Source organism: Ruditapes philippinarum, unplaced genomic scaffold (genome assembly GCF_026571515.1).
Source record: "Ruditapes philippinarum isolate M1 unplaced genomic scaffold, ASM2657151v2 ctg606_1_1_1_1, whole genome shotgun sequence".
Classification (NCBI taxonomy): Eukaryota; Metazoa; Mollusca; class Bivalvia; order Venerida; family Veneridae; genus Ruditapes; species Ruditapes philippinarum.
This window is the reverse complement of record NW_026858164.1, coordinates 614,587-631,009: the sequence shown is the minus strand read 5'-3', so window position 1 is coordinate 631,009 and position 16,423 is coordinate 614,587. Positions and strand designations below refer to the sequence as shown.

General features: G+C 32.3%; 1 protein-coding gene across 2 annotated transcripts; it reads left to right on the top strand.

The window, feature by feature from the left end:
• The first annotated feature begins 1,403 nt into the window (after positions 1 to 1,403).
• LOC132752337 (putative uncharacterized protein DDB_G0277255) lies at positions 1,404 to 8,145 on the top strand. 2 transcript variants are annotated; one of them, XM_060742651.1, is made up of 2 exons: positions 1,404 to 1,620; positions 4,236 to 8,145. In XM_060742651.1, the coding sequence occupies exon 2, from the start codon at positions 4,282 to 4,284 to the stop codon at positions 6,421 to 6,423; it is 2,142 nt and encodes a 713-aa protein (XP_060598634.1). In that variant the 5' UTR covers positions 1,404 to 1,620; positions 4,236 to 4,281; the 3' UTR covers positions 6,424 to 8,145. The 2 variants fall into 2 exon arrangements, with proteins under 2 accessions (XP_060598634.1, XP_060598633.1); XM_060742650.1 differs by having other exon boundaries at positions 1,404 to 1,762.
• Positions 8,146 to 16,423: the final 8,278 nt, after the last annotated feature.

The window sequence follows — 16,423 nt, the reverse complement described above, 5'->3', positions numbered from 1 at the left end:
ATTAAGTAATAATATAAAGTATATAATTTTTCAATCCGTTATAGGCCGAATATTTATGCTTAACTATTTCAAAATTCATATCTAAATGACAGAATACTTAAATGCACATCTTTATTCAAGCACTTTCAAGTCTAACTTGAGGAGTTGAGCTTCACACCTGGTGCCACACATTAATGCAATTTATTTCAAAATCTATCCAAAAATGACAGATATGGACGGGATTAAAAACGAACTGACAGGGACAAGCTCTTACAGGGAGATTTGTGAAGATGTCTGTTATCACATGTTTGATTCTTACCCCAAAAGCAGCCTTTTGCCTCCCATAATCAATGATTCATCCTATAGGTCAGGGGTATACGGAATTAATCTAAAAGCCAAATTGTGATCGCAAATACCCCTAACTGACACAAGAGGACGCTCGGACAGATAGACAGACGGACAGATATTTGAGCAGGTCTTCTCTCAGGACGACATCGCAATAATTTAAAGAACATGCATTGTATTCTTAGAAGTATAAAAAACATCTAAATGACAAAAGTGAACGCAAATATGACTCTCATTACGTTGTATTAGGGTATAAATTGTGACCTTTTTGCACCATTAGGTTTGTAGTTTTAATGGATGTTTTTTCAAAGTCTTCGCTTGGAAGTCTTAATTAATTAGTATCACTGCACTTCTAATAAAAAAAGCATGCCTAGTAAAATGCCTTATTGTGCCTGTTTACTTTAATTATAATACAGTGCATAAAACATAAGAAATTGTCCGCCATTTTGAAATCCAAGATGGCTGCCGCAATAAATTTTATTGTTTTTGCATCTATTCTTCTCGTCCACACTTCAGTAGACTAAAATTAACAAAGCCTTAAATTAAAATGCCACAAAATGTGTATATATCTCGCCCATGGGAGAATTAAAGTAAAATTAAAAAAATCAATGGCGGCCATTTTGAAATTGATTTTTAAAGGTCAAGGACTAAAAATACAGCCTTGGTAGAGCAAAAAATGAATTCAGCGTACTCAAAATAGGTAAGTAAGCCCAACTACCTGCTTGTACTAAAAAATGCCGTTAGGATGAACATTTTCCCAAAATCAAACCAGTCTATTTTGACGATTTGCTGAAATAAAACTTGGGACACAGAATAATTTTTCTTTGTTATTTATGATAATTAGATATACGTGTATCTTTCTTTAACATGCAGGTCTCAACAATTAACTAATTCAATAAATAAATAAATAAATAAACTAACAAACGGCTTAATTACAATATACAAGTAGCAATGTTATAGTTGTTACAAAGTTGTGACGGTTGCTTTTTTGAAGGGAAGTAAACACATTTTCTTTTATTTCGTACAAGTTATCTCCCCTTTAAACGTTTAATATTGTTACGTACATAACGTCACGTTAAAACTATTTACAACAAAGGCTTGTCTTAATAATCGCTCGTGTCATTTGTTATAACAACCAGAGAAAAGAAAACAAGATGATTGATGACTTTACACGAACATAATGTTTTGAGACGTCCAGTTACACCGAACATATATATGCACTTGTTATGGTGATGTGTAATATAAACTTACGTCCTTATTGCCGTTGCGGAATAAGAAACAATTAATGTTCACAAGGTAAACATGAAACAATGGCGACCGAGGTGTTGATATATTTTCGGATACATTCTTGGAAGTTGAACTTGACCTATTCCAGGAACGATTATGTGATTTATTGAACTGTTACTTCTGCAAAGTATATTCATTTTGATTGTGGTCGGTATGTATTAATTAATTATATTCGTAATGAGTAATATCTGAAAATTAAGCTTTTTAACAAATGGTCGACAATCGTTTTATATTGCCATGACCTTACTACATAGAAAAATGTACTTTTTACTCTTGAAAGAAGTGATGTGGGTGAGCTTGTTTGCAATGACAATGTTTACTTCAGATACCATTGTGTCATTGAAATAGATAATAAGAAATCGTATTAAAGATACATGGATCACCACAAACTACGAATGATCAAGCGTTCACCGCATTTTAATCACGTGGCATGTCAAACAAAAACAAAAAACGATGGTATTTTATCAAGTATTGATGCACTGTAAAAATTCGGAACAATCGTTTACACGCATGAAACACCGACTTATTTAATAGCAAAATATAGTTTGCATTTGATCTTATAATCTGTGGCTATAAAACATATTTTAATTGACAATAGATCTGACGTCTTATAATATCATCAAAGGCAAGTGAAGTAATTTAATTAATATAGAACACATGTGTCCTGAATGTGCTTTGATAAATATCTGAAATGTTTTCAATTAAGAACGCCCTATATTTGGTAAAATTTTGACCTTTCTGTCAATTAAAATGATCTGGAATAGAAAGAAACAATGACATTTTACTTTAATCATAAAATTGTACGGTAAGCATGTGTGTCCTTAAAGCGTTCATATTAATTGTATGCAATTTTCACATAACTGTCACCGTGTCTAGGACATGTAAGACAAAGAAGACAGTGTTAAACTTATGTAATTAACATGCCTTACCTTGACTTTGAAATTGTACATGTATTTCAAAACTCGATTTATGTTATCACATATGACAATACGGCCTATAATTAACAAATATACATCTAGAAAAGAAAACAGACATACTATAAAGATGTATAGAACATTATAAATATTTTTTACATCTGGTAGAAACATGCATGTACATAAGAACTGTAGACTGGTACGACTATATACAGAGGACATTGCCTGTCGCTTCCGCCGCTAACAGCTAATTTGTCAAGTAATTTCACGCCCACACTCCTGTTTTAACAACATTTCTCTAAATAAAAATACACAGGCAAAAATATTTATTCTCTCCCTTCAAAGTCCGATTATTGATGCCTCCCATAGTGACTTGCGGAATTCGTTGGTTGATAAGTTTTAATACGTCAGAATCTGTATAATTTAGGATGATCAGTCCAATGATTTGAATTACGGTCTAAATTTCCATATGAAATCACCAATATGTAGGACATTTCACAATATTGTACGAATTTGTTGTATTGTGCAAACATTCGTGAAGGCGAATCTTATAGCGTCCTGGCAAATGATTCTATTTAAAACAGTCTAGAAGACAGTTTATATAGAATTCAAATTAAAATAAAGTTAAAAGCGAAGCAACATTTACCCACGTGTTGTTAATGAAGGCATTCACATTTAAGCAATCATTATTGTAATGTCAAGTTAAAAATTACACAAAGCATATACAAATATTTGTTTACTTTCTTCATATAACAATCTTGGGGTCAAAAAACTTTTAACTGTACCACGTTGATCTATTTCAAACCTACATTTTAAAATATTGCTTACTTAATTTACAAGAAAGTAATTTTCACAAAAAACTAAGAATGACACCTTAAATTATTTTACGAGTCTTTATTCAGCTAGTGTAATTTAAATTTTGTCAACATTTTGTCATATCAATCATTATATATTTGCATATTTTGACTGTTTTATTAGCGGAAAGTCATGTTGTCAAATTGTTTAAATCAAGTTTTGAAATACGCCCAATGTAGGTTTTAAAATGGAAGATTTCAAAGTTGTTTGTCTTATAAAACCTGTATGCCAGCTGATATTTCGATATAATTATATACTGATGCTTGTTGACATTATATTCTACAAATCTTTGCTGTTCTTGCAAAAACAGGATATCTAGAAATACCATAATTTATATGGCATAACTACTCGCTCTTTTTAAAGTTCTGTTAAACGTCGATGCACTGGTGCAGTATTTGCTATAAAAATATGATGAATACCGTGATGTCACCAGACAAATTTATTGTTCTTTTCCTACGGTTTTTGGCTAACACGCCTGCGGATAATTATAAATAACAAGGACCATGTGAAATAACTCAATTAATGACAATATCATTATCCAACTGCGTAATATTGTGTTAGGTAGAAACTCAAATATGAGATGAAAGATTTATACGAGAATCATTGCGAGAATAGACGAGAATAGAAAAATTTCTTCGTTCCGTAATAAATATATCATTTGTCGGTCCAATTAATTTAAAACTAAACATTGTTTCTGTTGCAGTATCACTTTTATTAGCCCCTGGGTCACCTAGTTTAAGTTTCAATTTTTTTCTGCTGTGAGGTTTCGGAGATATAAGACGCTTAAAAGTAAATGCCTTACCCGTTATCAAATTAGATTTCAATAAAGAATGTGTTAATATTCTCTTCTTTCAGATAGCTTCCAGACATACATCCAAGAATATTTACCATCTGCCATAAAATGATAGGGAACGCATCGTTAGTGATTTTGAAACTGTGTGTTAAACTGTTTGGCATTATTATGTTATTGTCAGTTGTAGCAACTGTTGCAAAAATTGAACAAGGGTCTACTGCTTCTTTATCGAAGACGACAGATGGAAGCTCTAAGACAACAATATCTTCTTCAACATCAGCAACCAAACCATCAGCTAATTCTTCAACTACTACTAGCAAACCGGAAGAAATTATCCGAAACATTCCTACATTTGATTTTTCGTTGCTTGCGGTTAAGCCCAAACCAGAAGTTGCCACATCTTGCAAGAAAAATGATATTTGTAATCAAATGAATGGGTTTTGCATTAAAGGAACATGTAAAACCAAAGAGTGTTCCTCGGAAATTTACTGTGTGTGTGACCCCGGGTTTACCGGACATATTTGTGACAAGAATTTAACAGAAATTGAACTGAAAAATGGGAAAGTAAATGGTAACGGAAATGGTAAACATGAAACATCCTCAACAGCAAGTCCTGCAAATAAGGACACAGTGAATGAAAATTCGACACATACTAAAAACAGCACAGAAAATATAAAAGAAAAAGCAAAACATGCTGGCTCAAACAAGACTGTAGGAACTGTATCAAAAAACACCCCAACTACAAATAAAGCGCTTGTAAACGGGCAGTTGAAGAATGTTTCGGGCACAGATAAAGAAGCGATTAAACTTCCGTCAACAACCACATCGAAAGAACATATTGCGAATGATAGTTCTGTCAATAAAGAAATTGGTAATAATAAACCAATGCCAACATCAAAACAAAAAAAATCGTCTTCTGCAAAATCAAAAGACCCTGTGCCAATTACAACAACAAGCAAACCTAAGGATAAAGTGCTTGCAAATGGGGATATCAATCCAAATTTTCTTAATACCAAATATGATACATCAGACAATAGTAACACACAGAATAATGCTAATGATAACATCAAAAACCAAGGGAAAAAGTTTAATGGAAAGGCAAACTACGTTGGCGATGGAATTAAAAGTTCTGTTCATAAAGACAAGGGGAATAAGCAGCCGACAAGTAGCATTGGAAATATTGAAACGATTTCTAAGATGCCATCTGATGGAAGTTACATAAAAGGACCGGAGTCTCATGTACCTACGGAACATAGTGCAGTTGATTTTAGCGCGAAGCGAAGTGAAATATACAATGGAAAACCATCTGTTGTAAAAGAGCAAACTGATGTTGTAACCATATCGTCGACATCAATTGAACAGAAACAACTGGGAAGAGCACCCGAAATGCTTACATCTGGTGCACGTGACTCTTTAAAAACAAATAAAATAAAAATGTCTGGAATAAAAATTGAACACATGGATAGCAAAGAGAAGAAAGTAAACCCCAAAATCTACGACAGAAAAGCTAGTTTGAAAAGTTCTTCTAAAAAGACAACAAAAAGTAAAGCATTATTGAATGAAACTGTTAAAAACAGATCTCCTTTATCGATCGTTTCTTCTGTTGATATAGTAGACAGAAACTCAAATACAGTTACGGAAGATACTGGATCCATCAGTTTACTTAAGAACACTGTGGCTGAAGTGGAAGTAAGTCCTCTTTTAGACAATTCCGAAATCAAAATCACCATTGAAACATCTAATTCAGACTTTGCTCGTCGAAATAAAACCGCTATAAAAGACAATGTTTTAAAAATGTCGACCACTTCCTCTGGTTCCAAGGGTCAAGAGACGAACACAGAAAAGAATGTTGCAAATAAAAATGCAAATACAGCTTTTGCTACAAAGGACATTCAAAAACAAACGCATCTTGAAAATAAAGTAGTCTTTTCAAAAACAGTTGAAACTGCAGTTAATGGAGAAAAGTCAGCGACTAATTTAGGAAGGAACACCAACCCAAACAAACCTTCTAAGAGAGTTGGTGCTAGTCAAAATTCAGAAACACGGAAGAGTACACAGTCCGAGATACTTAGTCCAATTATGCAACTTATGAACATATTCCGCTCTGAAAAATTCGTTAAAAATGTGTCGGCAGTAAAAATAGAAATCATAACAAAACAAAATAAGACGGATGATCAACTTTCTCCGCAGATCAAGCATACTGAGCAAATAAATACTTCTGTTGGTGGAAAGAAACCATCACAACCATAAAAGACATCTACTTGTTAACAAGCCTCGTATATTGTTTATTACTTGTATATTGTTCAATAACTTGTTTATTGTTTACAGACTTTTATATCTTTTAGAAGACTTATTGTTGATCAGTTTTGTTGATTTTGAGCTTACTATTGAGATACTGTGTTTTATTATTTTATCCGTGTGATAAAATCCATATCTGTCATTTCACCTAAATCAGCTGTTTATTTTTTCCATAATATGTAATAATAAGGAATATTCACCATTAAAATGGCTGCCTTTTTGGCAAGGGGTGTAAATATTGTAGAAATCGGGAACTGTCTTAGTTCTGCCGAATTATTTTTTGCTACGTTTCAATTTTGTAATGATTCCGTAAATTTATAAACTTACATCAACGCTAATTGTTGCGCTTTGTTCTAAATGGCATATTTCTCGCTTATGATATAATTATTTCTCTTACAATTGTTAAAAGTTACTCTGCAATATTGTTGATTACACATTTGAATCAGTTTTGTTTTTGCAGCCCGTCTACGTATCGACATTATATAAATAACACATGGGTTTGTGGGTAACAGTAAAAATATCATCCCGAGGAAAATGCTGTTACCCGAGGCTACAGATGTTTCTAAATTCAAATTACACCTTTTTATGTTTAAATGTTGAATTCGGCTTAAGCCGGAGCTAGGGGGCTCGGAAGGTAACTTGCATGAATTGTCCAGTACCGTTCATGAACAGACTGAATCAAACCGAGCCTGCAATATTTTCAATGTTGTCATTTTGGGCGTTCTTTAGGTATTCTGTTTCTCTCTACTGTATATTGTTGTCGAGACTTGTATATTGTTGGCAAGGATTGCATACTGTATATTGTTTACTTGGCTGTTTTATTGTTTAGAACACCAGTATATGCTTTTGTTAGCAGTGTTCACATAGATTATTCTTGACGGAGGAAGTACAAAGGAAGCATGAGGGCGTTTTTTTAATCATTCGTTTAATTTTGCGTTGCTACTGTCATGTTTGTACCTTTTCAAGCTAAAAGATGACGTTTCAGTGTGTTTATATGTTTACTTTACAACTTATTATATTTAAGAAATAATATATCTCAAACTGTGATTTTATTGCTCAATAACATCACTGTTTGGAGTTCGGATGCGGGGAATTATATCACGAGGGCGTAGCTCGAGTGATATAATGATGCGCATCCGAACGACAAACAGTGATGTTATCAAGCAATAAAATCACCGATTTGGATATATTATTTCGATTCTAACACGACATCAACAAATAAATGCTGCCCATACATGATAATTAGCTAAATTGCACCTGATTTGTGTCCGTAGCCTACTTATTGTCAGCGCGTCACATTTTTAGTGGTTACGTCACGTGTATAATGATTACGTCACATGTCTAAATATAGAACGTCAAACAGTGATTTTATAGCATAACACACACTTTCGGTTCTTCTATGTTCAATAGTGAAAAATGCGGGTCGTGTTAGAATAAGAAATAACAAATGTGTATTGTTTTAAAGTGTCTCAAGTATAAGGCATATGTACAGTATGCCTTTATGTGTCATTATGCTTTATTTTATAATCATTTAGCTAGAATATGTGGTCATTGGTCACATAAAGTACATTTGCTTGTAATTGTTTAAACATTTCTTTGCTACATTTGATAGTTTAAATACATAATTTGACAAAGAGGCGTTTTTTATTATTCAGTTATTGTGAAAATTACGTTGTCCTTAATACAAGTGTACCACGTGACTACGAATTTTGTACTGTTACATAGGTAACAGTATTTTTTAACAGTATAAAATCTGGTCACGTGGTCTATTTTCTAAATAAAATGAAATAAAATGGCCGCCATTTTTTTCTCGATTAATTCTTATTTTCGACGATAGGGCATCGCCGAAGTAACTATTACTCTGATAAAATTTAGTTCTTTGCACCCTAGAGTCCCTTTCGCGTATTAAATATCTTTTTGTTGAATAGTCAACAGGAAACATTGTAATGTAAATAATTTTGTGTCAAACTGGAACATGCAGACAATTAAAGCATGCAACAAAGGATAATTAAACAATTTTAACCAGTGAAACGTTACAGATAGAGTTGGTCGACAGACATCTGTAGGATATCATCGTTATTTTCTAAATGCACTTTGTCAAAAACCATGCGAAGAATATTCTGGATGCAGAAGGATCAGATTTCACAGATCATAACCTTATAAATGGGTTAGTGTTTTGTTTTCTGAATAAAACACAGCTTATTTTATGTTTATGACTGGTAGATATCATCACTTGCCTAAAGAATAAAAGAAAAACAGCTTCTCAAGTAGGCCTACAGTGCACTTAAAACTTGCAAGGTAAGGACAGTTTAGTTATTGCTTCTCTTGGCTTATTTTTGTTACAGTTAGATTTAGTTGACAATTTCAGATCATCACAGTATTTGTTCGGGGTAACAAAATAAATAACACATGGGTTTGTGGGTAACAGTAAAAATATCATACCTCGTATAAATACTGTTACCCTCGGCTACGGGATGATATTTTTACTGTTACCCACAAACCCATGTGTTATTTATAAAATGTTAGTTTTCAAAGTTTTAAGTGATGCTTGCTCCTCAGTATTTTTAGTTTGATTGAATACTGTAAATATTAATTGTGTGAACGTTTCGATTTTTAACATTTCTCTTGCTTACGGCAACCTGAAAAAAAGAAAATAAGCATATTAAAAGGGCCATATGTTATCCAATAGCAGAAACAACACTGTCCTTTCATATATACACTGTATATGATTAATGAAAATGTACGTCTTTTCTATAAAGAAAGTCACAGTTTATTTTTCATTTTGTCTTGAAACGAATCAGTGGTGTTTTTGTTTTTGCCCAAGATAAAACTACCCGGGTAAGTGATTCTGTTTCTAGTGTTAATTCTAAATGCGAGTATTTAATTGAACCATGTTGCCTCCTACAATCTGTAGAATGTCTCACTTTTTTGGTAATATACTTTTCTTGTCCAGTCCACTACATAGAAATACACTGTATACATTTGTACTTTTTTCTGTAAAAGTATCATTCAAGCATTTATTTGATCTTTGCAATCTATTACATTAAAGTTGTCACTTTATTACCGTTTGTATAAACGTTAATGCATGGAATATATTTAACCACCATGAAATCGCTACCACAACTGCCGAACTGCCCGGCTTTTCGCCAAACTTGACAGTTATTCTAATCTTTAGGATATAAAACATCATATTATTAACAAGGAAATAACAATGAAATTGATACTACACTGGAATAATTTAAGAAGGTTTGTCATATATGCACTACTTTGTGATACGTTTCCGTGAATGGTAAAAGTCACTATTTACAAAATGCGCGTTTGTCATCCATGTCCGTTTCCGTGACGAATCGCGCAATTAGCGCTTTTTGACATACGCGGGCCATTTATAAACAGGTGTTTGATATATTAATTCGTCAGTTATCCAGTTTTATATGCAAATGTATATCTTGAAATCATAAGGTGTAAACGGAAATGTAGACATGTTACTAAATGTTTTAAATACATCTTATTTATTGGCGTCCGCACCGAAGTGCGACGCCCTTATGGAATGAGAAAGGGCAATTGCAACTTCTGGAGCCTTTTCGTCGTCCATAATAGCCGAACATTCCGATTGGTATGAGTGTTTGATTATAAAAAAAAATGAAATGTTGCGATATGTAAAATGAATAGCGAACTGGATAATTTCGCAATGTAAACATATTCAAATGAAATTATCTTATCCGTCAATTAATCCCGCTCTTCGGTATTTTTATTAATCATTTTGTAGTACACAGTGGGTTATTATGTGTGTTATTGCTTTACCAATAGAATGATGACATGAATATTGTGAAAGTCCAAAAATCTATTTATAGAAGTAGTTTTAGTATTCGTGTCGCAACGAACTGGAGAATTCTGTAGTAAATGAAATGCAAACATATTATAACAATTAATTCCAATCTTTAAGTAGGCAATTTTTACGAATTGTTTTATCATAGTATAATCATTCTTCGTCTGCAATTTTAACATGAGTTGTTATGGGTTTATTGATAGGCATGTAGGTCAGACTAGGTCATTAAAGTAGTAGATTGACCTCCCAAATAAATCAATTAACAGACTTTGTTCATTTTGACTATTATTATGTTGTATGTTCCAAAGAAAATACCACATGAACTTGAAATTCTATCAAATAACCAATATTAATGATAATATCCAAAAATACCCTATATAGTATAAATAAACTTATACCATATAGGGGGTATATCTTGGATATTATAGACTTGTATATTTTGGATATTATCGTTAACATTAATAGAATTAAAGTTCCTGTGGAAAAACATTTAATATTCAAATCTCTAGCATGCCTACCAAAGTTCATGATGAACAATGTCTTACGTCCGCCCATTCATAAATAATTTACAATACTGGTTAAAACCAATTAACCATTGAAAAGATTATAAAAATATCTGGTCATCAGATGTCTACTAGTTCATCTTCACTTGCTGCATTTCTTGCTCGGACGCCCTTTGATGCTTTGCATCAATGCTTTTCTTGTGACAAATTAAAATAAGTCGGACTTTTGTACCAATATGAAAATGATTAACACATATCTATCTGAGTTCGACTGAAAAACACGTTCTTTATGGATCTTTTTTGATAAGGTTAGGTACATGATCCGAACATATATTCATATTTTCATATTCATATAGAAGATCATAAAATGTTTTAGAACAAAATATTATTATTCATATTTTAACATTTATCAAGCAACAGTTTATGAGAATATCCAAATGATAAATTTGGAATAAATTTATCAATATTTGAAACACTTATGGAAAATGTGCCCATTGTAGACCAATTAGTACCTGGTGTTCTAGACTGAACGGTTTCCCCTCTTTCGTTTTCGTGAATCGCTCTTTTTTTAGATTTAATGTTCATTCAGCTTTTTCTTGCGCGATTCGTGTAAGGTTGCACCTGCGACACGGAAACTCCTTTTATAAAACTACGATGATGAAAAGTCTAAACTACGATGATATAAGTCGAAAGTACGACGGTGGAAAGTCAAAATAACGGAACCGAGATGGTGAAAGTCGAAAATACGATGAAAAAATGTCAAAGTACGATGGTTAAAATTCGAAATAACGAAACCACGATGGTGAAAGATCGAAAGTATGATGGTGACAAGTTGTTTTTCTTCTAATTTTATCAACGTGTTTTCGACTTTTCATTGTCGTACCTTCGGCTTTTTAACCGTCGTAGTTTCGTTATTTCGACTTTTCACCGTTTATATTTATTTGTGTGCTACGATGGTGCTAACGGGACACCATGCGTTTCATCATCTTTCATTAATGTATTGCTATCCTGAAGTAATGGTTTAGCGTCTTCCACTCTATGAATTGCTTTCTTGAAACACTGTTTTGCCTGAAGAATGCTAACATTAAGACCGACATTATTAAAATTAATTGTTTTTCCTGTGGATCTGTTTTTCCATTGTCAACGAAAGAAGTTAAAATAAATTAAACTTGATGAACTGCCATGTTTTGTACTGATCTTTTGCATCATCTTAGTGTCATGAAATAAAATTTAAAAGTCAAGACATCAAAGTTTTTCGATGACCTTAGTTTTTAGATTGTATCAATTGCACGCAATAGCCTCATGATAATGTTTTCAGTACCAGAGGATTACTTCTGTATGATATATCAAAAGTTGAAAGCGGTAAAAAATCATGAAAATTAAGAAAATAAAAATGTTCACATTAGATGATGTAGTACATAGACATGTGTGTACAATGAACATGGTTTGAAGTAAATGTAGAAATTTTAAGTCGTCGTTTATCAATCTGTCGCTTTTATGCTTTAGGATACATTAACATTGTTCACGTTATTTTCCAAACCGGAAACTGAGCCGAACCGCCATCCCAGTTCTTGATACTTCAGTTGATACCGGATTCGGTCCCATTACCAACCAGTTCTTAATGTATGGTGAATATCCTTATTGTGACCTATCAATGGACAAAGAATTCAGTTGACCTCGTCAAGGTTCATTCTCGTATAAAACTTATTATGTTCGTTTTGTTTTGGTATTATTTATTTAAACAAGTTATTTATTCACAAAACTTCTTTGGTTGTCTAAGAAATACTAACATTACTTAAAAAATAGAAAATATAGTGCTTGATTCAATGCGTTATTAATTTTTTGTACATCTAACGACACTAACCTATGTAGAATCAAAAATAATTTGCATGTATGGACATCATAATAATTATTGTAAACAGCACAACGTGTGATTTTTTCAATAATGAAACGTACGTGTCAGAAAAGTGTGTTTTAAATTCAACGCTGAAGATATAACAAGCGTATTTATCATATTTTAATGTCATACATTGTGCATGTTTAATTTATGATAAACATGGAAATGAACTATGTATGAGATTTAATAAATTACAACAGGAACACCGTGTCTAGAAGGATATTTTGCACATTATATAAATGTACGATCACTGTAATCAAGTAAATGATATCCGCAGAAAATGCAACTATAATAATATTGTACATAATACATGCAAGAAATATAATCCCCTCTTAATATAAAGCATACATAACGTTCGGGAAAGATAAAACACCTGCACAATTTTGAAAATAGGAAACACCAAATAAAACATACAAGTCTTAGACTTGGATTTAGCTCTCTAAATTTTGAACTGCACAAGAGAGCATGTGGTGCTATTGATTCTGCCTCTCACTTTAGAACTACCTAGTTGCCCTAGGTATCACACCATACATCAGCAATTCTTTAACGACCTACCCTGCGATCCCACTGTTAATAATCTTTGGCAGTGATTGCTTAAGTGCGAGCTTAAGGTAGCTCGCTACTTTCCGACCGAAATATGACAACATCTCAGATCTTGATGATTTTTGGTATACAGACATGTAGGTATGTAAGTTTTAATAAGTGAGCTTTAGTTATGCAGCATTATTTTATAAATAAATAGCGTTACTATGACGTCAAAGCGCCCTCTATCGGTGGCTGCGAAATTGCGTCTTTTTTATCAATAAACCGGTCTGTTCTTATCAATTTTCATCCGTTTTCCTTCATTTTAATTTTATAATGTTCAGTAAATGTATGTTTTTGTAACGATGTCTTTCTTGAACATTTGCTTAATACTCTGCGATTCTACGTTATTTTCCCTCACGTTCTGACGTCCATATTTGATGCAAATATCGCGCGATATCGCAATAAAGATTGTGAAATAATAAAAAATCAACACGGTGAATTTTGCTATAATTTTTTGAACATGTAGTGAAGTCATGAAAGAAAATATTTATGCAATAAAAATATAGGGTCAACGCGTAAGATATTTTGCTATTACTATTTGAATATAAAATAAAGGGTGAGTAAAACGTAATGATTTTGGTGACGTCAAATATTTTTCTCAAGGAAATTTTCACGACTTTTTCGATAAATATCATACTGACAGGAATAAAAATGTGTGAAAACCATCAACGACAATAGTATTTAGACATGTTCCGTAAAAATGTTTTTTTTAAAAGTCCTGTCAGATGCCTGCATTTCGATGAATATCTTCAATTATATACATGTACAACAAATCAGGGTAAAACTGTCTGCAAAAGTTGGTATCATCTCTGAAAAACTACAACGAATGGATATAAATACCTTGAGGACTGAAAGACAATTCAGAACATTGAAAGATATAAGTAAAAGGCCACCTGAGTGGAAATTATAAAAACATAAATTTTGCAAAGAATGTCAGAAAAAAAGAATGAAAAGGCTGGTGCAGTCGCAATGTCATCATGTTATGTGTATCTCGGTACAACATAAACTTCCATGTTATCATATGTAACAATTTTGAATGGTATATATCAGTTAGTAGGAACAGAGACATAGATAACATCTATGTCTCTGGTAGGAAATGAATCAAATTTACGTTTCAAAAATATATGATCAACTGGAAGTAGCAACGATTTGTACGTAAGTCATGATTCACTGGTAGTCTTAATCATATTATAAAATCTAGCAGACATTTAATTCAAAATTTTCTACACCTATAAAAATTTATTTATTAACAGCCATCAGTTATTCTATTTTCTCTCGCAGCTAAATTCCTTTATACCATTCCTTCCCTGTTTTAACATAAAACAACAACTAGTTGCAATACAAATTCTGTATTTGAGTAAGCGTCTAGACAGTCAGATGAACACTTATAATATGACATACATTATTATCATTGTATAATAATACAGTAAAACTTGACTATTATGTGTTTAACAATTTTACAAAACACATAATCATTTATAATATCATTATTTCTGATAAATATACTTAAATGAAATACCAGCAATATTACTTTATAAGATTACGTCACATCTATATGAAAAACTTGAAAATATCATTTATACATAATGTTGGTCCACAATATATGAAAACCTTGCTAAAATTTAGGTCAGTCTGACTGTCCAAAGCTGAATGACTATTGAATCGATAATTTTGCACGTGCAAAATTATACGAATAGCGACACCTAGCGGTCACTCAATACATTCAGGGAAATTAATTTTCTTCTTATTCGCTACTCTCAAACAAAGAAAATTACATTACCCTGCACTAAGCGTGAGACTCAGATTTAAAGCAGGAATCACGCTCTCATGCTATGGCTTTAACTTCTCACGTATTTCACATAATTTTGTATACAGTATAACATTTACAGAGAAATGCCCTTTGTTGCCTAGAGCGGTTGCTCTACAGAGATAAAATGTAGTGGAACTCTTATAGTAGAAATCAATGATACTTTGAGGGCCGCCATGTTATACTGTAATGAAAAAGGAGTAATGAATCCGAGTTGAGTACTGGTTATATTGAGTGTTTCACATTCGAGTCTGAATTTGCGAATATGCTTATATATATTTTTATTCAGTATGATTTTGCTTCCAAAATAGTTGATAGTTTGTCACATAAGCGCTCATTTTCTAATAATCATGACATTTTAATTATATAATCTATGTATTGCACAGACTTAAAAATGGTAAGCAACAGTAAAAATGAAATAAAGGTTTTTGTTTCTTGCACAGTTTGTTTTTAAATATTCTTAAAGGGACTCCACTGAGGTTGAAAAGACAAACACATAACATTTGAATTTCTTACATAAATGAGCTGGTGCACTTTAAACAGAAATATATGCGATGATAGTTAAGAAATATACTTTCAAATAAATTGAAAATCGTATTTTTATGCTTTTATTAGCCCAATTTGGGTGAAAAGCGTTTAAACGCTTTTCATTTTGAATAATTATTCTGGAAAAACGAAGTTGCGCGAATGCTCTGAAATTTTGCACTAAGATTAATGGTCTAAACCTACATCAAATGGTACATTTATCTGGAAAAAAATATTTTCAGTTCCATCATGTCAAACCTCAGTGGAGTCCCTTTAACATATTTGAATGTTATTTCTGAATTTTATTTATCACTTATTTCGGCACATTTGTATGCATATCTATTTTAATTGTATTTTTATAATGTGTTTTGACACCGGGGCTCGCCTGCCTTTATGTGATTTTATGAAAGTGTTTAAAAGCTGAATGTAACGTAAAATGAATATTCTACGGGTATAAGCTAAGCAAACTAATATTCTTACTTCATTCATACAGCTTATTTTTTGCGCTGAAACTAGTTAATTCATATAATAATATAACACTTTAACAATATCACATTATAAAATTAGAATTTAAAGATGTATGAGACTGTGTCCTGCAAATTAGGAAAGTATTTAAAAAGCGATTGTCAGATTAAACATTGTAAATGTGCTCATCTAGCGCATGCTTTCAATGAGAAAATAATCAACAATTTAAAAAATATACATTTCATCAAGTCCCTGTGTTGTTTATACTTACTATCGTAATGTTTGACGTAAGAAAATTGTTATTTGGTATTATTCTTTGAACTCCAACATCTATTAACGTCACC

Coding starts and splice junctions, on each gene's coding strand:
- LOC132752337 (XM_060742651.1), top strand. CDS start 4,282: ATGATAGGGAACGCATCGTTAGTGATTTTGAAACTGTGTGTTAAACTG.